Source organism: Scyliorhinus torazame, chromosome 11 (assembly GCF_047496885.1).
Source record: "Scyliorhinus torazame isolate Kashiwa2021f chromosome 11, sScyTor2.1, whole genome shotgun sequence".
Lineage (NCBI taxonomy): Eukaryota > Metazoa > Chordata > Chondrichthyes > Carcharhiniformes > Scyliorhinidae > Scyliorhinus > Scyliorhinus torazame.
The window spans coordinates 164,012,881-164,037,369 of NC_092717.1; the positions used below are offsets into that span (position 1 = coordinate 164,012,881).

Below are 24,489 nucleotides of genomic sequence, written 5' to 3' on the forward strand. Positions count from 1 at the left end.
CAGCCTCTCCCCGCCTTCCAGCCTCTCCCCGCCCTCCAGCCTCTCCCAGCCTCTCCCCGCCCTCCAGCCTCTCCCAGCCTCTCCCCGCCCTCCAGCCTCTCCCCGCCCTCCAGCCTCTCCCCGCCCTCCAGCCTCTCCCCGCCCTCCAGCCTCTCCCCGCCCTCCAGCCTCTCCCAGCCTCTCCCCGCCCTCCAGCCTCTCCCCGCCTCTCCCTGCCCCTCCAGCCTCTCCCTGCCCCTCCAGCCTCTCCCTGCCTCTCCCCGCCCTCCAGCCTCTCCCTGCCTCTCCCCGCCCTCCAGCCTCTCCCAGCCCCTCCCCGCCCTCCCAGCCCCTCCCCGCCCTCCCAGCCCCTCCCCGCCCTCCCAGCCCCTCCCCGCCCTCCCAGCCCCTCCCCGCCCTCCCAGCCCCTCCCCGCCCTCCCAGCCCCTCCCCGCCCTCCCAGCCCCTCCCCGCCCTCCCAGCCCCTCCCCGCCCTCCCAGCCCCTCCCCGCCCTCCCAGCCCCTCCCCGCCCTCCCAGCCCCTCCCCGCCCTCCCAGCCCCTCCCCGCCCTCCCAGCCCCTCCCCGCCCTCCCAGCCCCTCCCCGCCCTCCCAGCCCCTCCCCGCCCTCCCAGCCCCTCCCCGCCCTCCCAGCCTCTCCCCGCCCTCCCAGCCTCTCCCCGCCCTCCCAGCCTCTCCCCGCCCTCCCAGCCTCTCCCCGCCCTCCCAGCCTCTCCCCGCCCTCCCAGCCTCTCCCCGCCCAGCCTCTCCCTGCCCTCCCAGCCTCTCCCCGCCCTCCCAGCCTCTCCCCGCCCTCCCAGCCTCTCCCCACCCCTCCAGCCTCTCCCCACCCCTCCAGCCTCTCCCCCCCTCCAGCCTCTCCCCCCCCCCCCCCCTCCACAGCCTCTCCCCAGCCTCTTTTAACTCACCCTCGCTTCTGCCCCCTGCCTTTCAGCCTCTCCCCCACCCCCCTATCTGAAATATTTCACTTTTTAAAAGTTGGGGGGGCGTGCAGAAGAAAATTGAACTAGGTGGGAAGGTTTTGTGTAGGGGTGGGTGCAGTTTGCAGAAGGAAATTGCTTGAGGGGCGTAAATTGCATGGCAGGGAGTGGTGGGGTCAAATCATCTTTGGTATGGGTGGTGTTGATGGGAGAGAACCGCTGCAATCGAGGGGTGGGGGTAGGATGGGTGCGGTGGTGGGGAGGGCACATAAGGTATGGGTTATAAAGAAAAACATAAAAGTGCCTTGTAAAAACAGGGCCTGCTTTCTCTAAAGTTAGCTCAAGTTTATGATTTTCAAGTTATTGAAAGTCGAAATGTGGAAAATAACCATTTTTGGTGTCCAAATGCTTAAATGATTCATTTTGAGTGTAATTGATATTAAATGAGTGCAAATGAATGCTGTTGAATGCAAATGGTATCAAACTTTTCAGGTAGAGTGACAAATGACCGAAAAATAATATTGCAGATCTAAAATCGTGGAGTGAGAAGTAAATGTAAAAATGATACTGTAGAAATTATACTATGCTTGTGGAATCTTCTCGCATGTAAGAGCTATTTTGGACTATTCCACTTGACTGAAATAGCTTGCTGTTTAGTCATGTTACGGATCTCTGAAACACAAATTCCACTGCCTCTTTTCCCCTGTTTGTGCATATTTAACCCATTGAATTAATCTTTTTCCTAAATTAATTCCACTTTTGAAGGTGGGAGCAGAGGAGGGATCCTCATGGTAGAACATATTATGTTGATCACAATACAAGAACTACAACATGGGAAAGACCACAGCCTTTACCACCAGGGTGAGTGATATTGAATTGAATGGTTTATATAGCCCTGTTTGCGAGAAGATTTTGAGTTATATTCTTGAAACATACTTTGTCTCTTAGTTGGGAAAGACGGGTGGATGATCGAGGCAGAGTCTACTATGTAGATCATAACACCAGGACAACAACATGGCAACGGCCAACAATGGAATCAGTCAGGAACTTTGAACAGTGGCAATCTCAAAGGAATCAGCTACAGGGAGCTATGCAGCAATTCAACCAGCGATACCTCTATTCGGTAGTTATTGCTTCATTTTGTTTCCCTCTTGGGTCTGTGCAGCATGCTAGCAAAAATGTTTCATTTACTTAAATATGTTCTACTAATTATTGATATTCTGTATTTTTGTCTATGGTAATTCTGTTCTGTGTTAGTAATTGTTTCCATCCTGTAGCCGGAATTGTTTGCTTCATTCCTACAGTACCAAAGAATGTACGGAAGAACGACAACAAGTTTTTTTTTTTTTTTTTTAGTTAAAAGTTTAAATTTACAACAAGTGATGGAGTTATCAAAAGAGTGTTCTTTATGCTGCTTACTAGTAGAAGTCATTTTCACACATCCAATTCTATTCAACGAATGCTAGAACACAGCCAGCTGATTATAAGCAATATGCTTCCCTGCAATTAGAAATAGATGGTGATTCAATGTGGGCTTTCTTTATGTCAATCGTGGTTAATGATTAAAGAGCAACGTGAGCCTATGCTGAACAGGAAAACGTTTGTGATACTGATGCTTCATTCTGCACATTGTAATGTATGTTGTTTGACTGAAGTGAACATTGTTTTTAACAGGCCTCAATGTTATCAGCAGAAAATGATCCTCTTGGCCCTTTACCACCTGGCTGGGGTACGTTTGTCATAATTTTTGGAGAGGTCCTGCATCACTGCTTAAAAAATACAACACATTGAGTAAAGTTTTCAGGAAATAATCATGCTCCTAAATTGGAATGGCTGTGATTTGTATAGTTTCTTAAAACGATGAAAGTTCTCTCAAATTAATAAGGATTTATACATATAGTAAAGCTTATCATTTCAACTTTAACTGAATAAATAACAAAATTGCCATTCAGTTTGGCAGGCACCTCTAACACACTTCTATTCTTTTCATACACTAATGCAAAGATATTTGAAATGCATTAAGAAAATCTTTTTATAAGCTAAGCTTTGAATTGAGGAATACACAACAAACAGAATTAACACAGACTCAAATCCTGCATTTTAAAGATTTTGTTCTTATATCTATGTTCTATGCTAAACATCACATAGCATCACTTCTGTTGTGATACTTGATTTGCTGGGAGAGGGAGAGATGCAAGAGCAACAGAACTGGGAACTTTGGGAACAGCAGCCCCTTTGCTCCAGCTCGGTCTATCTTGAAGGAAGATATGTAGGAATGAGAAATGAAAAAAACCTAAGTCCCTCTTTGTTTCTCTGTAACAGAAAGGAGGGTGGATGCGAATGATAGAGTTTACTTTGTGAATCATAATACAAAGACCACACAGTGGGAGGATCCAAGAACACAGGGGTAAGTATCTAGTCAATGAAACCCAAAGCCAAGTAAATATGTGCATATCTTAAGCCCAACTGAAGCAATAATACACTCAATAAATAATTCCCTGTATGTTTCCAAGGAAGCTATTTACATATCATCTACATATTTCAATAGTATGAGTCATGTGTTCCTTTTAAGCTGTTACAAAAGTTAATATCTAAATAGTAAAGAAAGTTCAATAATTACAGTGGTTTGTCAATTTCTAAATTGGGTTGATGTTGGGTGAGATGTTTAAATTTCAAAACATTCAAACCCAACTCCAAACATCTTTTTAAGAGGTGGGATACAGAGCAGGTAGCCAATCCAGGGGGTGGATTGGCTAATTAAGTGTTATGATTAGGCTGGCAGCTTCTTATTTGACCTGTATTACCATTTTAACAACGGCCACCCAGACACCCTGCATTTAAGGGAGACATAGACAACTTTGTGCAGACGTTAAGCGCATCTCCCATAATCTCCAAGCTCGGTCCCATCAGCCTACCCTCTCCCCTCTTCCTGGATTGGGATCAGATTCCCATCATTAGCAACAGCAGGTGATTTACTTGCAGGCCTGCTCCAAAGTGCTTCCTGATTGATTGGAAGCCATGCCTGTCAATCAGGCTGACTTCCAGACAGGGAATTGGTCAAACCAATACCATGCATTCCCACCCCAATGGAAACTATATGCCCACTTGAGCCCCGATATTTACAATGCTGCAGCTGTCAAGATTCATTGCATTAACCTTTTTGAGGAGGTTGCGATATCAAATATATTAGGGGATACCTTATTACATAAAAAGTATTAATACTTCCAAACCGTTTTTAGCAACTTTTTTTCATGAAAGGTAACTGTTTATGCTTTGGGAAATCTAGATGAAATCCGCAAATCAAAAAAACAGCTGAAAGAATCAACAGCAGTAGAATAAGACATTGATACTAAGCCAAAGAAGGAGATATTTGGATTGATGACCAAAAGTGACCTCCCATTTTATGTTTCTTGGTTCTCTCTTTCCTTTTGCCTCTGTGTAAAGGAAGGAATGTAAATCTGTATGCAAAGATTCAAGCATAGAGTTGCAGTAAAGAAGAGTACAAATTTTGGGTAATTTTAGAGAGGAAAAGGATATTGAAAGTAGGATTATAGTTTGCAAGCGTAGAGGTGTCTACAATAAATTTTTCCGAGAAGGCTGTTTTGAAAGATAAAGGGACATTGCCTAAAAACTGGGAGCCATTTACAATATTAGCCAGCATGGGGGGGAGGGAGGGGAATGTAGTCAGTGGTTAATTGGGAGCAGGATCAAAAAGCATGAGATGGGGAATCTGGTGGGAGACTCAGCAGGGGTGAATAAGGCGTTTAAGGATTTTTATAGTAGGCTGTATGGGTCGGACCCCCACCGAGGCCAGAGGGGATGAGGCACTTCCCAGGGGGGCTGAATTTCCCGAAGGTGGGCGGGGAGCTGGTAGTAGGGCTGGGGGCACCGAACGGGATCGAAGAGATAGTGGAGGGTCTGAAGGCCATGCGGTCGAGTAAAGCCCCGGGACCGGATGGGTACCCAGCGGACCTCTACAAAAAGTTCTCTGGGATATTGGGGCCACTGTTGATGAGGACATTCAATGAGGCAAGGGAGAGAGGGGTGCTTCCCCCAACAAAGTTACAGGCCACGATCGCGCTGATTCTGAAGCGGGATAAGGATCCGGAGCTGTGTGGGCCCTACAGGCCGATATCCCAATTGAATGTGGACGCCAAACTGCTGGGCAAAATTTTGTCCTCTAGGATTGAAGATTGTGTTGCGGATGTGATTGAGGAGGACCAGGCGGGGTGCGTGAAGGGAAGGCAGTTGGTGTCCAATGTAAGAATGTTGCTAAATGCGATCATGATGCCCCCAGAAGGTAAGGAGGTGGAGGTAGTGGTTGCAATGGACGCAGAGAAGGTTTTTGATTGAGTAGAATGAGAATATTTGTGGGAGATGTTGGGACAGTTCGGATTTGGATGGGGCTTTATTGACTGGGTCAGGTTATTGTATCAGGCTCCTGTGGCGAGCGTACGGATGAAAGGGACGACATCGGACTATTTTAGGCTACACCGGGGGATGAGGCAGCAGTGCCCCTCTCCCCACAGTTGTTCGCGCTGGCTATAGAGCCGCTGGCAATTGCGCTGAGAGACTCAAGGAGCTAGAAGGGGTTGGTCCGGGGGGGGATGTGGAACACAGAGTCTCACTTTACGCAGACAGCCTGCTCCTGTGTGTGTCAGACCCAGTGGGGGGATGGAAGAAATCATGAGGATTCTGGGGAATTTGGCCGGTTCTCGGGGTACAAACTGTATATGGGGAAAAGCGAGATGTTTGTGATCCAGGCAAGGGGACAGGAGAAGCGATTGGGGTAACTGCCGTTTAGAGTGGTCGGGGGAAGTTTTAGGTATCTAGGCATCCAAGTGGCGCGAGAATGGGAACGGTTACACAAATTTAATCTGGCCCGTCTGGTGGACCAAATGAAGGACGATTTTCGGAGGTGGGACGCTCTCCCGCTGTCACTAGCTGGGAGGGTCCAGATGGTGAAGATGACGGTCCTTCCGAGATTCCTGTTTGTGTTCCAGTGTCTCCCCATCTTTATTCCACGCTCCTTCTTTAAACGGGTTAACAAATTTATAATGGGCTTTGTATGGGTGGGTAAGACCCCGCGAGTAAAAAAGGGGATGATTGAGCGGAGCCGGAGAGAGGGCGAGCTGGCGCTGCCAAACTTCAGTAACTATTATTGGGCGGCGAATATATCCATGATCAGGAAGTGGGTGGTGGGGGGAGGGTCGGCATGGGAGCATATGGAGGTGGCTTCATGTAAGGGCATCAGTTTGGGGGTGCTGATAACGGCGCCTCTGCCGTTTCCGCCGGCACGGTACTCCACCAACCTCGTGGTGGTGGCAGCCCTGAGAGTCTGAGGGCAATGGAGGAAGCATGTGGGAGCGGAGGGAGCATCGGTCTGGTCCTCAATCTGTAATAACCACCGGTTTGCCCCGGGAAAGGTGGACGGGGATTTCGGAGATGGCAGAGGGCAGGAATTGAGAGGATGGGGGAGATGTTTATAGAAGGGAGCTTTCCTAGCTTGAGGGAGCTGAAGGAAAAATTCAGATTGGCGAGGGGAAATGAATTTAGGTACCTGCAGGTGCGAGACTTCCTACGTAGACAAGTCTCAACCTTCCCGCTCCTACCACCAAAGGGGATTCCGAATAGAGTAGTTTCCAGAGTGAAGGTGGGAGAAGGGAATGTCTCCGACAACTATAAGGAGCACATGGTGTCAGAGGACACGCAGACTGAGGAGCTGAAGTGCAAATGGGAGGAGTGGTTAGGAGGAGAGATCGAGGATGGTCTCTGAGCGGATGCGTCGAGTAGAATCAACGCGTCCACAACATGTGCCAAGCTCAGCCTGATACAGTTCAAGGTCGTTCACCGGGCTCGCATGACAGTGGCCCGGATGAACAGGTTCTTTGGTGTAGAAGACAGGTGTGCGGGGGGGGGCAGCGAACCATGTCCACATGTTTTGGACATGCCCAAAACTCAGGGGATTCTGGCAGGGGTTTGTAGACGTCATGTCCATGGTGTTAAAAACAAGGGTGGCACCGAGTCCGGAGCTGGCGATTTTCGGGGTGTCGGAAGATCCGGGAATCCAGGAGGCGAAAGAGGCAGATGTTCTGGCCTTTGCTTCCCTGGAAGCCCGGAGATGGATACTATTAGCTTGGAGGGACTCAAAGCCCCCGAAGTCGGAGACCTGGCTTACTGACATGGCTAGCTTTCTCTGTCTGGAGAAAATCAAGTTCGCCTTGAGAGGGTCACTGTTACGGTTTGCCCGGAGGTGGCAACTGTTCGTCGTCGACTTTGCAGAAAATTAATCTTCAGCAGAAAGGGGGGGGGGGGTTAGTTTACAGTAGGGGGCTAATAAAGGTGGCACCTTCAAGGGAGGTAGCAGACGTTTTTTGCACTTTGTTTATAGACTTATGTATATTGTTTATTTTGTCATTGTTGTAAAACCAAAAAATACCTCAATAAAATGTTTATTAAAGAAAAAAGCATGAGATGGATCACAAATAGGCTTAAGAGGGAAGGTAGAAAAAAAATTAGTGAAAGCCATCGGTTCAGACTTCAGGCAGGAATGCGCTTGAGGGACATTTTGTCTTGGTGAGCAAGGTGAAGCAGAGGCAGAATGAGTGGTCTCAATTGTAATAACAAAGAATTCCATGCTCACCTTATACTTTTTGTTGGAAGAAACTTGAGAGTTGGGTTTAACAAGGCTGATAATGGAAAGTAAGCACTGAATACTAATAGGTGAGTGCTTTGGAGAAGGAGACTCAAGAAACTTGATGAAAAGTGCTTGGTGTGCAAATGGTACCAAACTAGTGAGAAGAGGAAAATAGGGGTTAAGCAACATGTTGCCTGCAAAAATGAGTTCAACAAAATTTATAAATGGTCAATAGTGCATTGACATAGTGGGTATGCCATTGGCTGAGTGATCCAGAGCTTTGGACTAATGTTCCCAAGACATTAGTTCAAATGCCACCAGTAAATTAAATAAATCTGAAATAAAAAGCTAGTATCAGTAATGCTGATCATGAAACTTCCAAATAATCAATAAAAATCCATCTTCTTCACTATGGTGTCAGCCGTGGCTCAATGGATATCATTCTTGTTTCTGTGTTGGAAGGTTGTGAGCACTCAAATCAAAGCTGACAGAGCAATATTCCCTTGGTTCTGCACTGTATGAGTTTCAGATGAGACTGTCCTCTCAATTGGACACTATTTCAAGAAGAACAGGACAGTTACCCTCCGTATGCTGGCTATTATTTATCCCTCAATCGACATTACTAAAGCAGATGACCAGGTGATTATGACATTGTGGTTCGTGGGAGCTTGCTGAGTGCAAATTCGCCACCACGTTTCCTACATTGCAACAGAGACTAGACTTCAAAAGTAATTTGTTCGCTGTAAAAAAAATGAGACGTCTTATAATTGTGAAAGGTGCTACATAAATGCACAATTATATTTTTATTGTCTTCAGAGAAGGAAATCTGCCATCCTTGCCTTCTTGGCCTGCATGGGATTTTGGGCAGCACGGTAGCATTGTGGATAACACAATTGCTTCACAGCACCAGGGTCCCAGGTTCGGTTCCTGCTTGGGTCACTGTCTGTGCGGAGTCTGCACATCCTCCCCGTGTGTGCGTGGGTTTCCTCCCGGTGCTCCGGTTTCCTCCCACAGTCCAAAGATGTGCAGGTTAGGTGGATTGGCCATGCTAAATTGCCCTTAGTGTCCAAAATTGCCCTTAGTGTTGGGTGGGGTTACTGGGTTATGGGGATAGGGTGGAGGTGTTGACCTTGGGTAGGGTGCTCTTTCCAAGAGCCAGTGCAGACTCGATGGGCCGAATGGCCTCCTTCTGCACTGTAAATTCTATGATAAACAATGCGATGAACTCATAATTGCCTTCTGAATTGGCCTAGCAAGCAACTCAGCTATACTCAAAGAAGTGGCTCACCACTCTCTTCTTGAGGGAAATTATGGATGGGCAATAAATGCTGATGATATAGTGATACCCACCAATCATGAATGAATAAAGAAACATTTATCAGCATATGAAATATAATATAGGTGTTTTAAAAAAATTATTTCATGGATTGTAAGTGTTGCTGTCAAGGGCGGCATTTACTATCCCCTTGAACTGAGGCAGTCCATGTGCTGTAGGTTGTTGAGAAGGATGATCCAGGATATTGACCCAGCAACAGTGAAGTTCCAAGTCAGAATGGGATGTGACTTTGAGGGAAGCTGATGTGTTTTGTGGTTGGGTTGGGAGTTTTTGAATGGTGCTGCTGAAGGAAGCTTGGATGAATTACTACAGTGCCCTTCTATATGATAGGAACTGTAGCCATGGTATGCCTGCAACAAAGCAAAATAATGTTTAAGGTGTGGATATGGTGCCAGTCAAGTGGGTTGCTCTATCTTGTATGGTGACGAGTTAATTGAATGTCGTTGGAGCTGCACTCATTCAGGCAAGTGGGAAGTATTCCATCATACCAGTACAAAAACAAAATGCTTCAGATGCTGGAAATCTGAAATAAAGACAGAATATTCTAAAAAGTGGAAGTTAAGCAGCTTCTGTGACGAGAAACAGAGTTAATGGACTGAATTTTACAGGTCACTCACAGACTAGGAGGTTCCACAGGTTAGGAGGGATTACCGGGATAGGGTGGAAGTGTAGCCTTAAGTGGGGTGGCCTTTCCAATAGTCGGTGCAGACTCAATGGGCCAAATGGCCTCCTTCTGCGCTGTAAATTCTATGTTCAATGTTCTAAAGACGGGAAAAGAGGCATGTGGACCACTTAACTAGGGTGCCACGCCATCGGCGCTGGGTTCCAGGCCCGTGGCCCAACTGAGGTCCTTAAGTAGGCAATTGATGCCCAGTTATGGGCCTCATCCTGCTGGCATTCTGATATAACCGGAAACAGGAGAGGCCTTTGCCTCACGTGTGCAGCCTGGCAGGTTTAACCTTGCCTGTCAGTAAATGGGTGGGGAGGTGTGTGCCTTCCTGCCCCTGACCAAACTCCACACACTGTTTTAGATCTCTATATCAATCCTACATCCTGTTTTGCCCAACATGATGGAAACACCCCATCCCCTTTACTTGGCCTTTCACCATGACTCTGGAAAGATCTTGGTCTTAACTCAATGGCCAGGTCCACTGCCACCTCCTGCCATGCCTGCAGTACTAGCAATGGCCACTACTCCTACTTGGCGCTGTGGGTGTGCAGAGCAGCCAACCTCCAATTGGCTGGCATCTTTGAGGTATAACTTCCTCCAGCCGATGGAAGGAAGTCCCGCCTCATACTAATTAAAGAGCTGTTGCTCGAAAAATTAAAGTAGGGTGAGTTGGCTAAGCGGAGATGAGCTTGCCCTTGAAATATGCACTCGGGTACATGGAGCCCACCGTCACTGTAAATTCCAGCCTCATGTTTTTAGTATTTCATCACATTTCAGCACATGACTTGTGCTGCATCCGGGGAATCGGGAGGTGAGTTACTTGCCACACAATTCCCACCCTCTGATCTCTTTGACCAACCCTAAATGCTGTGGTGAACCCCAGGATGTTGATGGTGGGGGATTCAGCAATAATGATGTCATTGAATTTAATAATTTAAGTTGATGCTTGAGGGCAATTATTGAAATGATTAGATTTTCTCTTATTGGAGATGGTTATTGACTGGTACTTGCGTGATGTGAATGTTACTTGCTACTTAGCAGCCCAAACTTGAATGTTGTCTGGGTCATGCTGCAGGCAGGCACAGACTGTTTCAGTACCTGAAAAATTGAAAATGGAACTGAAGACTCTTAAATCATCAGTGTACATACCACTTCTGACCTTATAATGGAAAGAAGGTTGTTGATGAAACAGCTAAATATGGGCAGACCTTGGACACTTCCCTGAAGAATGCCTGCAGTCACATCTTAGGGCTAAGATGATTGGACTCCGACAACCACAACTATCTTTCTTTGTGCCAGCTATGAATCCAACCAATGAAGAGTTTTCTACAGTGTCAGATGTGCCATGAAGTCCCCCCTCTTAAGTGTGCCATGAAATAAGATTCAAAATTAGTAAAAATTCATATCTTTAAGCTAAAATTAACCTTCGTCTTCAGTCACTGGTCGGCATCTCCAAGCCCCGATGAACCTCGGGCTAACCGTACATGCACTAGCCGGGAAAGGGCTGAAGATTGGCCCTATGCACCTGTGCAAAATATGAAACCTCCTGAACGGTGCAGAAACTGCGGGAGAAGTGAGGGAGGCAGGAAGAGGCGGAAAAAATAAGAGAGAGTACAAGGAGAAGTAAAAAAGTAAATTTCCCAGTGAGGGAAGAAGACGGAGGTACAAAACAGGAACCAATAAAGCTAAGAAACGGCGAAACAGGCTCCAATTAGAGTAGGGGCTGCGTGGAGCAGATCTTAAGTGAAGTGGGCTTGTAGCCGAGGAGACCCCCAAAAAAGCCTTGACGAACTGGGAAAGCAACCAAAGGTTGGTACCTTTTTGGGCAAGGGTACACCTTTGAAGTAGTTACGTTCTGCTTGGCACAGCCAAAGAGCTGAAATTGTGCTTTTAAGTTGATGCTTGAGGGCAATTATTGTGTTGTGGAGTATGTTTAACTACATTTTGTCACGGATAAGTTCTTGAAGTGAAGAATCTCATTCTGATTTAGGTGTGGCTGAAAGAATGGAACCTCAGGAGAAAAAAAGTGAGGTTTGTACACAGACAGTACAGTAACCGCTACTTGGCCTTGGAATATCATGGATTGGTAATACCTCTTACCCTGGCCCAGCCTAATTTGCAGGGAGAAGCTTTTAAACACTGCAATGGTACCAAGTAAATTGAAGAACCATTTCTATACAAAATCCCATTCCATCTTCAGCAAGGATCTTGAGTACAGTACAGAGATCTCTACAGTACTTGAAGTGCCTAAAGAACAAAACGTAAAGCAAAATCAACATATGATGGAGTGTGTGCAAGTTTCAGTTAATGCATAGAAGGCGAGCTACCTGGTGGCATAGCTCATAGCAAAATCGCAGAACCAGCATGCCATTGCTGAAACCCTAATTCTATCAGCTTGCAGAGAAGTATTATGAGAGTAATGTTGGGAGCTGATGCTGCCACAGAAATCAACTAAGTTTGTCTTTCTGATAATGCAATCAAATAGCATATTGATGAAATGTCAGTTGATGTAGAACAGGTACTTCAGGAGAAATTAGAAATGAGTGGAAAGCTTGCCCTGCCGATAGATGAATTCTCTCCTGGCATACAGTACCTGTAACCTCTATTAGCAACCCCGACCTGAGATTCCAGATCTGGCTGACAGAAGTTGCAGAGTTCCATAAACATCTTGTTTGTAGGTGCAGATTAGAAAACACTGCCAGCTCTTAGCCAATGTCAGGTATGCTGACGGAGATTTGATCAATCAGTTTCTTCTTTTGCAAAGAGCTGTCTGGTTGTGCGCCCAGAGAGGAATTCTTTCATGTTCCAACTGCTTATCCGGAGGAAAATGATTTTAACAGGACCACCTGCGATAGCATCAGCACTAACTGAGCAGTTCCTACGGCTGGAAAGGTCAAAGGATTCATGGGTAAAAACAAAATTCTGACGTGCAGGTCAGCTGCAGTATCCTGTATTGTGAAGCCCTTGGTGCCAAAAGAATGCCATCGGAGTTAACTGCAATATTAGACTGAACAGTGAAAATCGTAAATAATGTGAAGTCACGGCCTTTAAAATTGTACTTGAAATGGGAGCCGAGTACCAGGGTTTACTTATGCACACACAAGTGCAATGGCCATCTCGGGAAATGTCCTCTCTTGTCTTTATGAGCTCTGTAACAGACTCAAAGAGCTTTTGACTGCATGAATTGCCACACAAAAATTTAACATGTGATGGTTCTTGGTTTGCTTAGCTTTGCATACCTTTCAAATATGTTAAGCCACCTGAATGTTAAAATGCAGGGGAACGGTGAGAACATTCAGATCAAAACTGGCCCTTTGGTAGGAAAAAGTGACGAGTAGGTCGACTGAGATGTTCAAGTTGGCATCAGCAAATCCTGCTGGCAAAACCATACTCCACTTTATCTCCACACATCTTGAAACACTACAAAAGAAGTTTGAATGCTTCCCCTCCACAAGTATGGAAGACTTTGTGGGTATGTGAACCACTTACATAGAACATAACGTGCAGAAGGAGGCCATTCGGCCCATCGAGTCTGCACGGACCCACTTAAGCCCTCACTTCCACCCTATCCCCATAACCGAATAACCCCATCTAACCTTTTTGGTCACTAAGGGCAATTTATCATGGCCAATCCACCTAACCTGCACGTCTTTGGACTGTGGGAGGAAACCGGAGCACCCGGAGGAAACCCACGCAGACACGGGGAGAACGTGCAGACTCCGCACAGACAGTGACCCAGCGGGGAATCGAACCTGGGACCCTGGCGCTGTGAAGCCACACTGCTATCCACTTGTTCTACCGTGCTGCCCCCACTTGTGCTACCGTGCTGCCCACATTTAGCTCACTATCCTCTGTGTCATCAGACATTGTCATTAAAAGAACAAGACTAATTTGTAGAGCGCAGGATGGATTGTACACTGAAAATGAAGTTTACAAAGATGCCTCTGGATGTATTTTATATGTTTGGGGAAACAAGAATATCCGTCTATTTGCGCTACAGCAGTGCTCTTACCACCTGTGCGAGTTGGTGTTGTCAACACTGGCTTATGTTAAAAAAACAAAAAGGGGAAGTGGTTGTCAGTGGAGTAAGACCTGCAAGTTGGCTTGTCATCATTTCCACCCCGGATCAAGAGACTCTGCTGACAGAGACAGGCACAGATGTCGCCTAATATTGTCAGTAAGTTGCTCTCCTCAGTATTTCCTTTATTTATGAACTTTCACATTGAGAAATACAGACTGAAAAAGAACGGAAAACAATTGAGACCTTTAATGGGAAAAACTTTTAAACTTGTTTACATTTTCAATAAAAATATTCTATTTGACATGCATCTTGTGATAAGGCTTTCCTTGTAAACTTCTTAAACTTTTTAAAGGATCTTTTTTTGAGGACAGTTCAGTAGGAGAAAATAGGAAATGTGCCTCAAACATTTTATAGTATGAAAGTGTGCCATGACACATAAAAGGTTGGGAACCACTGAGGTAGATGACAGTGTTGTAGCTGTACTGAAATAACTTGGCTTAGGTCATAGCCAATGCTGAAGCGCATCTTCAGCACTGCATACAGATGTTGTCATAACCCAAAACCTTTCCTGTATTCTGTGCCTTTGTTTCTTAAAATCTTGTGGTGTGAATTGAATGAGCTGAAGACTTTCATCTGTGATATTGTGGACTTCAGGAAGAGGCCAAGATGGATCATTCACACAACACTTCCGGCTGAAGATAGTTGCAAATTGATTTGCCGTGGGCTTTTGTACTGATGTTCTGGGCTTTGACATCATTAAAAATGGGGATGTCCGTTGAAACTCCTTCCCTGGTTAATTTGTTTAATTATCCACCACCATTCATGACCAGATCTGGCAGGACTGCAATGCTTTGTTTTGAACTTGATGTGGAGATGCCGGCGTTGAACTGGGGTGAGCACAGTAAGAAGTCTTATAACACCAGGTTTAAGTCCAACAGTGTTTCAAACACTGGCTTTCGGAGCACTGCTCCTTAGGTGAACTGATTCATTCACCTGAGGAAGGAGCAGTGCTCCGAAAGCTAGTGTTTGAAACAAACATGTTGGACTTTAACCTGGTGTTGTAAGACTTCCTATTGTTCTGAACTGTTGGTTGTTGGAGCTGTCAGATGCTGCTTCCACTGTTTAGCATGCATGTAGTTCTGTGTTTGAGCTTCACCATGTAGGCATTTCATTTTTATGTATTCTTGGCAGGGTTGCAAGAATAATAATCTATATTATTGTCACAAATAGGCTTATATTAACACTGTAATGAAGTTACTGTGAAAAACCCCTAGTCACCACATTGCGGCACCTGTTCAGGTACACAGGCAGAATTCAGAATGTCCAATTCACCTAACGAGCAACAAGCATGTCTTTCGGGACTTGTGGGAGGAAACCAGAGCACCGGGAGGAAACCCACACAGACTCCGGGAGAATGTGCAGACTCCGCACAGACAGTGACCCAAGCAGAAATCGAACCTAGGACCCTGGTGCTGTGAAGCAACAGTGCTAACGACTGTGCTACCATGCCGCCCCATCTGGTTCACATATGGCCTTTAGGGACTGAGGTCTGCCATCTTACCGAGCCTGGCCTGTGTGTGCTTGACTTTTAACTGTGCTGACAATGGCTGAACAAACCATTCAGTTCAAGGACAGTTGGGGATTTTCCAAAAATGCTACCCTTGCCAGCAATGCCGACAACCCATGAAAGAATAAAGAAAGCATAAGGCTCTCCCAAGTTGCTCATTGATCCCCTGGCTTGATGCTAATAGTAGAGTGGAGGATATGTCCGACTATGAGGTTGCAGATTGAGGTGCAATGCAGCTCTGCTGCTGCTGATGGCCGACAGTGTCTCATTAATGCCTAGTTTGAGTTGGTGTAGGGTACTCCATATTACAAGAAAGCATAGACGATATCAGCTTTAGAAATAGCTCAAGGTAAGCTTGAAAGGAATCTTGGCATGTTGGAATGATGTACAGTTGTGCAAAAAATAATCCAAAATAATCAAGAATCCTGAACAATATTAGTTATGCCAAATCTAATCAGGCTACAGCTTATGTACTGTCCATTACAAAGCCTTGTGCATTTAATTCATGAATATTTGCAAACTTTGACCTTATCCCTTCTACAGCTTGTGGTTAATTTTTATTCCATTTTTCTATGCTTCTTCATCTGTGCAGTTTGCAGAATGAAGATCCACTTCCAGAAGGCTGGGAAATTAGATACACGAGGGAAGGTGTCCGATACTTTGTTGACCATAATACTCGAACAACTACCTTTCAGGATCCGCGCACAGGCAAATCATCTGTGTAAGTCCTATTCATGAACAAACTGGCAGGGATTAAATAGCTTTGTGTATTGCAATCGTTCTCCAATTATAATTTAGTTTACAGTTCTTTTCTCAAAGCGGCACTTCTGCATGTTAAGCAAAATAAATTAGATATTTCCCATTTTTTCTTAAATCAATTTAATATTTAAGTAAACTGCTGAATATTAATTCTCAGAGCGATTACCAGTTTGGATGTTGATGAATTCTTTCAAATACAGGTTGAGACAAGATTTTGGTTCTACAGGTCTTTTCCTGGTTCTCTTTTGCATGCCACCTTTTCTCTGCTCATCTCACAAACATAATGTTACATGGGTTTTAAACTCTTGTATTGTCTCGCTCAGAAGGTCGTTATTACTGCATGATCCTTGACAGTGAATGTCACCAGACCAGCTCACTCATTGTCCTTTACAAAAGAACTGATCTTGATCACATTTGTCCCCACGCAATGTACACACAAATGTACTCAAGCACCACCTTCTCTGTAATATTTATACTCCTCAGGACATCACTATTTATTTCCCCAAGCTCCCTAACATTCATGCCTTTCTCAACAGTAAATACCGCTGAGAAATATTCATTTAGGATCTCACCCATCCCTTGTGGATCCGCATAAAGATGATCGTGTAGATTCTTAAGAGGCCATACTCTCCCCCTAGTTGCTCTTTTGCCCTTTATGTATTTGTAGAATTCCTTTGGATTCTCCTGTGCTTTATCTGCCAAAGCGATCTCATGTCCCCTTTTTACCCTCCTGATTTCTCTCTTAACTCTACTCCAACAACCTCTGTACTCTTCAAGGTATCCACTCGATCCCAGCTACCTATGCATGCAATAAGTTCCTTCTTCTTTTTGACCAGGGCCTCAATATGAAAATGGAAATCGGTTCTTGTCACAAGTAGGCTTCAAATTAAGTTACTGTGAAATGCCCCTAGTCGCCACATTCCGGCGCCTGTTCGGGAAGGCCGGTACGGTAAATTGAACCCGCGCTGTTGCCTTGTTCTGCATCACAAGCCAGCTGTTTAGCCCACTGTGCGTGACTCCAGACCTGCAGTAATGTGACTGACTCTTAAATGCTCTCTGAAATGGCCTAGCAAGCCATTCAAATTTTATAAAACTGCTACGAAATCTCCAAGAAATGGAAAGACCAACTGGCATTGACCTCGGCACTGGAAATAACAAATCACACCTAGCCCTGTCGACCCAGCAAAATCCTCCTTACTGACATCTGGAGAATGTGCCAAATTTTAGAGAGCTGTCCCACAGACTAGTCAAGTATTTTTTAAAGGAGAACAATGTTTATTCTATTAACTCAAGTTAACCTTTTTAAAACATACAGTGAACATCTTCGCAGCCATTAATTCAAATACAACCCCCAAAGAATACAACACTAAGTAATCCTTACTTTACTTTTAACATCGATAAGACTTTCAAAAACTTTTTAACAGAAGCACATCAGGTTTAAATTCACTACTGAGAACAGTTACAACTCTGAATTCACCAAATGATCAAGAGGTAGTCTTTACATGGCAGAGAGAACAACATTACACATTCTGTGGCTGACTGCAGTTCCAACATTGAAACGAAACCAAAAAAAAGACACACCAAGCTTTTCTCAAAGTGAAACTAAAAGCTGACAGACAGCCCAGCTCGACCCACACTCTGACATCACTGCAGTAATAAACACCCACTTCTTAAAGTTACATCCACTGTATTTATCCTATAAAAAACACCCATTTCTTAAAGGTACTCTCACATGACAATAGGGACATCGAATACCAAAGTAAGAGAGTCATGTTAAATCAGTGTAAATCATTGATTAGGCCTCGGTTGGAATATTGTGGGCACACCACCCTTTAGTAATGTTGTCGAAGCCTTGGAAAGAGTACAAATGAGGTTTACCTGGATGATATGGGATGAGGGACTTCAGTTAAGTGGAGAGATTGAAGACCCTATTCTCTTCAAGAGCCGAAAAGTCTAAGAGAGAGCTAATAGAGATGTTGAAAATTTTAAGAGATTTTGATAAAAGTAGGGAAAAACTGTTTCCTTTGTCAAGTACATTGGTTTGGACTAATGATTTAAAACGGGCAAGGGGTTTAAAGGGGAGATTTGAGATTTAATCACACTGAGAGTTGTTAGGATCTGGAACACCCACCTGAAAGAGCAATGGAATCAGATCTGTGGGGAAATTCAAGAGGCAACTGGAAATGCACTTGAAAAATACTATTTTTCAGAATTTTATGGAAAAAGCTGGGATACGGGACTCACTTGGACCAGCCACTCAAAGAGCTAATACAGGCATAACAAGTGCAAGACTTTTCTGTACTGTAAAAGCCCAGGATTCTAATGAGACTTTTAACAAAATACATTTTCGCAATATTATTAGCATGTTTAGTGTAATATTAGGATTTCTTTCTACATCATGGTGTAACAGTTAAAATAATTGAGAAATCATCTAGTTTAGGAAGAACTGGAATCCTTCCACAATATTTTACATCTTAATGATATTTCAAAGATGGTTACAAAATTCAATTAATACCAACTTCTATTCCTTTAAGGGTAAACTGTAACTTATTTTCACAGTGCAAAGGGTCCACAAATTGCATATGAACGTAGCTTTCGGTGGAAGTTAGCACATTTCCGGTATTTGTGTCAGGTAAATCAATTTTCTTTTCTATCCACAACTGACTCCTAAACCTTTGCAAGTTTATAATTACTGGGGTAGACTGTTGAAAAAGTGAGCTAATGTAAATTTTTGCATTTGAAAGATTAATGTTTTAAATATGTCACAGACATTGTTGGTTAATGCAATTGATTTTGTTCTTTCAGTCTAATGCGTTGCCCAGTCATGTAAAGATCACTGTTTCTAGGCAGACTTTATTTGAAGACTCCTTTCAGCAAGTAAGTAGTTTCCCAGTTACCAGAGGTTGAAAACTTTTTAAAAATGTTATAAAAGCTTAAGGTTATCACTTTTCACTGAAATTTCACAGTATTTTAAAGAGAATAAATATACTCTTTGTAAGCATGCCACCAATTTACAGAAAAGGTTCTTCACTGTATATGGATTCATGTTTATGAATCCTGGTTCATGAACACCAGACTTCCAGTTGATTTGTGTCTTATGCATCAACAATTTTGTTGCTCCATTACCTGGGAGAGGCAAAAAGAAAATGACTGAGAATGCCACAGGATATCAGTTTGCCCAGTAAAGGAATGCACACACCCTTTGTGTTGTGGCACATCTCACTTGGCTAAATCCAGAGAGTTTAGGAAGAGGATGGAAAGATCCAAAGCATGCAATATTTCTCCTTGATCTTGGATTTCTTCCTCCTTCCATTTTACTTGAGGTCGCCACAATGCTGGTTGATCACCCTTCTCCATTTCCTCCTGTCATTGCTCATTCTTCTTTCAATCCTGCTGCATTTAAGTCTCCTGCCACTGCATCTTTCCAACTAGTCTTCGGTCTTTCTCCAGTGGCAGCCATCTGCAAGATACACTGCAGGAACTGGCCAAGGTCCCTTAGACAGCACCTTCCAAACCCACGACCGCTACCATCTAGAAGGACGAGAGCGACAGATATCTGGGAAACCAACAATTGACGATTCCCCTCCCAGTTACTCATCACTCCAACTTGGAAATATATCACCATTCCTTCACTGTCGCTGGGTCAAAATCCTGGAACTCCCTCTCTAACAGCACTGTGGGTGTACCTATACTTCCGGACTGCAGCGGTTCCAGAAGGCAGCTCACCATCACCTTCTGAAGGACAACTAGGAGTGGGCAATAAATGCTGGCCTAACCAGCAATGCCCACATCCCGTAAATGAAATTTTAAAAAAGTAATATAGAACATAGAACATTACAGCGCAGTACAGGCACTTCGGCCCTCGTTATATTAGCCTCTCGGAGCCAGTAATGAGCAACAGTGGCTGATAATTACCAAAGATGTCCTGCTGTACTGCTACACTGCTTGATTTCAATTCCAAATGACTAAATTTGCCATGGAGTGTAGATTCAATTCTATTATTTTCCACTGTCAGTTGTACGATTTGGGGCAAAGGAGATCCATTAACCTCTCTTTTCCACCGTCTTACAAAAGTTAGTCTGTAGCTGGCCATTAGAAAAGTACCATAAAAATACTAGAAAAGCATTTGAGTCGATGCCAAATACCATTACTTTCTCAGGAGCAACTTGGTGAACATCATAACTCATGTTTAGGTGCAGCGCTGTTGCCCTTCTGTAACAGTTTGGACAACAATGCTTGCATGTCCATAACATGTTTCATTCACCTGAGGAAGGAGCAGCATTCCGAAAGCTAGTGATATCGAAACAAACCTGTTGGACTTTAACCTGGTGTTGTAAGACTTCTTACTGATCTCACACCAGTCCAACGCCGGCATCTCCACATCATGGCATAACATGTTTGTCACAGTTCAGTATCCTAAAATGTTGTACAGGAACGTTATCCAGAGTTGTCAACTAGCACGTATTTTCCGGAGTACGGTTTCTAGCACTGAAATACGGAAAAGGAGAGCTGATTGGAAAGCCACCTCCCGAAACGCTTCATTTGGTTTCCTTGGCGACAGGGCCCCACACAGAGGCCCCGCCCCATTCCTCTCTAGCCCGCACACTAACAGAGCATGCATGTCAGGTGATCCTGACCGCGCGCTCTCGCACATGAGGCATCGAGGTGTGTGTATTGGTTTCCTTGGCGACAGAGTCCCGTGCAGAGACCCCGCCCCCTCTTCTCCATCCTACACACTAACAACACATGCATGTCAGGTGATCCTGACCTTCGCGCGGTCTCGCATGAGGCATCGAGGTGACTGTATTGGGATTTTAAAAATCGAGGGTCGACTACAGTAGCCATCACCTAGATCACCTACATCATCGAAGGCCTGTAGCATTGGGAATTGTATGGGGTGATAGTGATGCAATTTTTAAATGTTTCCATCTTAATAATTTAAAAACACAAATAGATGGGTAATTTAAATCCTGCTGCATTTGTTCTCTGTGCAGTATTATAGAATATGTTTTCTAGTGCCTTCCATTACCATTTCATTTAGTCAAGTGAGGAGGAAGCTAGCCACAGCAGAGCTGTTTGTCTAGGAGTTACCAGACTAACAAGCCTGTTAGTCTCTTGTACTGACGGCATAGTCAAGTTGGAAGAAAAACCCAAATATTGAGTAAGTAGCGATCATGACTTTGTTAAGTGCTAAATCTAGAAAACCGATTCAAGAAGGACTACACATCAAGATGGTCCTTTATTGTGCAATAGAGAGGATGAATACACTGTGCAATGTAACGTCTGCTCATCAACTTCAGCATCGTTCACGGAGGAGCAAATGACATACAGGCACATATGAGATCCGAGAAACATCATGCTATGACGTTTCTGAAAGCACCTGTCTCATGGCGCCGAGGTCCCAGGTTTGATCCGGGTCACTGTCCGTGTGGAGTTTGCACATTCTCCCCGTGTTTGCGTGGGTTTCGCCCCCACGACCCAAAGATGTGCAGGGTAGGTGGATGGCCACGCTAAATGTTCCCTTAATTGGAAAAAAATGAATTGGATATGCTAAAATTTGAAAAAAAGTTTCTGAAAGCACCTGTGACATCAAACCTTTCGTGCAACAGAAAGAATGCTCAGTCATAAGAGCAGAAACTTTGATGACACATTTCCTGATTGATCACAATGTGGTGTTTTCTGCTGCCAATCAAGACTGATCTTGTGAAAGTGATATTTCCGGACATCTCGATTGCTTCTAAGTTTGCTTCACACTGGACCAAGACAACAGCAATTGCCAAGACTCTAGGCCAAGAGACAAAAAGTGACATCCTTGGGAAAATCAGGGAAATCCCGTTCTTTATCTCAACCAATGTGAGTTCTGACCATGTTGCGGAGGAACAACACTACCCTATCATTGTCCGGTTCTTTGACACAGATGTGCACAGGGTGATCAGTGTGCTACTTGAAATAGCACAACCCAAGAGAGATCAAACGGCAAAAACATTTTCCAACTTCTGGACAATGTTCTTAAGGAAAGCAACATTTCTTGAAAAAACGAGATCTGCTTTTCTGCAGACAACGCAGCAGTGATGATGGGAGTCCATAAAGGTGTCGCTTCCTTTGCGAAGAAAGAAAACCCAGATATTTTCATTAGAACATAGAACATACAGTGCAGAAGAACGCCATTGAGCCTATCGAGTCTGCACCGACCCACTTAAGCCCTCACCTCCACCCTATCCCCGTAACCCAATAACCCCATCTAACCTTTTTGGACACGAAGGGCAATTTAGCATGGCCAACCCACCTAACCTGCACGTGTTTGGACTGTGGGAGGAAACCGGAGCACCCGGAGGAAACCCACGCAGACACGGGGAGAACGTGCAGACTCTGCACAGACAGTGACCCAGCGGGGAATTGAACCTAGGACCTTGGCGCTGTGAAGCCACACTGCTATCCACTTGTGCTACCGTGCTGCCCCAAACCATTCTTGGATGTCCATGCCAACTTCTTCATCTGGCTGCAGAGAAAGGGGCAAGTCAGTTGCCATTCTCTCCAGTGGACTTGCTTGTACCAGTATATTACTACCTTGAGAAGTCTAGCAAGCACCACAAAGAGTTCAAGGAAATACAAACATTGTGCAATCTAGAAAATCGCAGAATACTCAAGCATGTCTGCACAAGATGGTTGTCCTTAGAAAGAGACAGATTTCTGGAACAATGGTCTGCGATGTCATGATATTCAGGTAAACATCATAGCACAAACATACATACATACTGATGGACAGATCAACGGACCAATCAACACACACACAACACCACAGGCAAGAGCATACACAGTACAAAACAGGAGAAACTCAGGGCACAGAGCTCATATGTAGAAGCCAGGTATTTCAAATACAACTAGTATAGGTAAAAGATAGCTGTTTAAGCATAAATGTTGAGCCCCAGTTTTAAATACCCATTTATACAGCATAATTCACTTTTACTGAGGTCCGTTCTGGCAAATGCATATTTTCAAAGACAGTGTGACATTAAAACAGCACAGTTGCAAGATAATTTGACACTGCTTGTGCTAATTGTCAAGGCCAAGGGATTGAATACACAGCAACATGAAGGCACCATTGTTCACAATGCAGATAACAGCTAGGTCAGAAAAGCTGATGTTGCACATTGAAGATGGACGGCTTGCCATCAAATCAAATGTGTTTGAGTCTAACCCAAACCAATTAGGATTATATTGGGGTGTAATCAGACGACTCAAGACAGATATGAAAGTGTATAACTGAAAAGTTTCTCCCCGCCATTTTAGGTTTTGTTTTAGTTTAGTTTTTAGGTTATTGTCTTTGGGGGTTCTGTCAGTCTAACAGTCTGTGTCAGTGATGTTAGTCCACTTTTGACTTTGAGTTTAGCTGAAGATTAGCTTTCTCTCTCTCTTCATGTTTCATTGCCAGACTTTGACCTTTTAAAAGTTACTTTCGAGCTGTCTGCCTAAGCAAAGAAAGATAATGTCTGTAATTCTCTGAAAGCTTCGAATTGTCTACGAATTGCCTTTTAAATGACTTTCAAATTGTAATCAAGTGACTACAAATAAAACAATTCCTTTTGGCACCTGAGAAGTTTATACTGCAAATTTCTGCTGAGTTCCAGTATTCGCAAAGTGCTACTGATAACCGAATAGCAGAGATGATATAAATTCCTTCAACTATACACTGTCTAATAATACAAGGAATCGAACTACTTAACACAGTCTCGAAATAGTACAAATCTTATAACTTGTCGTATTGCGCCAGGACTTGATTCATCAACTAAGCTTCCCCCAAACTTGGTGTAGTTCGACAGGTTAAGATCCCTATAAATTACAAGATTCCTTCACATACACAGTACAAAACAGGGAACACGACACTTCCTGAGCATTCCAGCAGGAGAAACTCAGGGCACAGAGCTCATAGCAAGCCACTCAGACATCCACCATGTGCTGAGTGCCACTACAAGATAGTATTAGGAATAGGTCTAGGGTTATGATCGAACCTCAGTAACCTGTTTACCATTGTAAATAAATGTTAGTGATAAAACTGAGTTGTACCATTCGCAACCGTGTTGGTTCGTCTGTGTAGCAGAGTACCCAACACATCATGCGATACAAGAGTACTTCTCCCAAGAAGCAGAATCAGAGAAAGAAAAAAGAAAGAATGAAGGGACTTGAGAAATGCTAATCAACTGAAGGTTGACACTTCTGGAAAGACTTCTACCAAGCCTCCAACGGCAGAGACCATATCAAGGAGATTCCTCAACCTTCTCACACACACACAGGGTAGTGTTACATGTAGCACATCATCTACAACAAGAACATTGTTTACAGGAACAAAAAACAGCATTCATGTTGTGAAAACAAAGAGTGGTAGAGTGTTTGTCTGGGTTTCAGCTGCTGTCAGGAAACAGGACCCTGCAACAGTGAGACTCAAAAAGACCAGTGCAGGATTTGTTCAGAAAACTGCTGCTCTTGAGCATGGTAGCAAGACTGACAATCACAAGAAAGATGGAAAAAGCAGCAGTTCAAGTGCTGGAAGCAAGATGTCTCCCACAGCTAGCAACCCTGTTG

The 24,489-nt window shown here is 44.4% G+C and overlaps 1 protein-coding gene across 3 annotated transcripts in view; it reads left to right on the plus strand.

The window, feature by feature from the left end:
• Window positions 1-24,489, plus strand: part of LOC140385621 (NEDD4-like E3 ubiquitin-protein ligase WWP1) — a 300,217-nt gene that overhangs the window by 189,529 nt on the left and 86,199 nt on the right. For all 3 annotated transcript variants that reach the window (XM_072467951.1, XM_072467952.1, XM_072467953.1), the window contains 7 exons: window positions 1,685-1,780; window positions 1,868-2,042; window positions 2,594-2,648; window positions 3,242-3,326; window positions 15,743-15,871; window positions 18,469-18,541; window positions 18,715-18,786. In XM_072467951.1, the coding sequence (XP_072324052.1) occupies window positions 1,685-1,780; window positions 1,868-2,042; window positions 2,594-2,648; window positions 3,242-3,326; window positions 15,743-15,871; window positions 18,469-18,541; window positions 18,715-18,786 (685 nt within the window). The remainder of the gene's footprint in view (window positions 1-1,684; window positions 1,781-1,867; window positions 2,043-2,593; window positions 2,649-3,241; window positions 3,327-15,742; window positions 15,872-18,468; window positions 18,542-18,714; window positions 18,787-24,489) is intronic.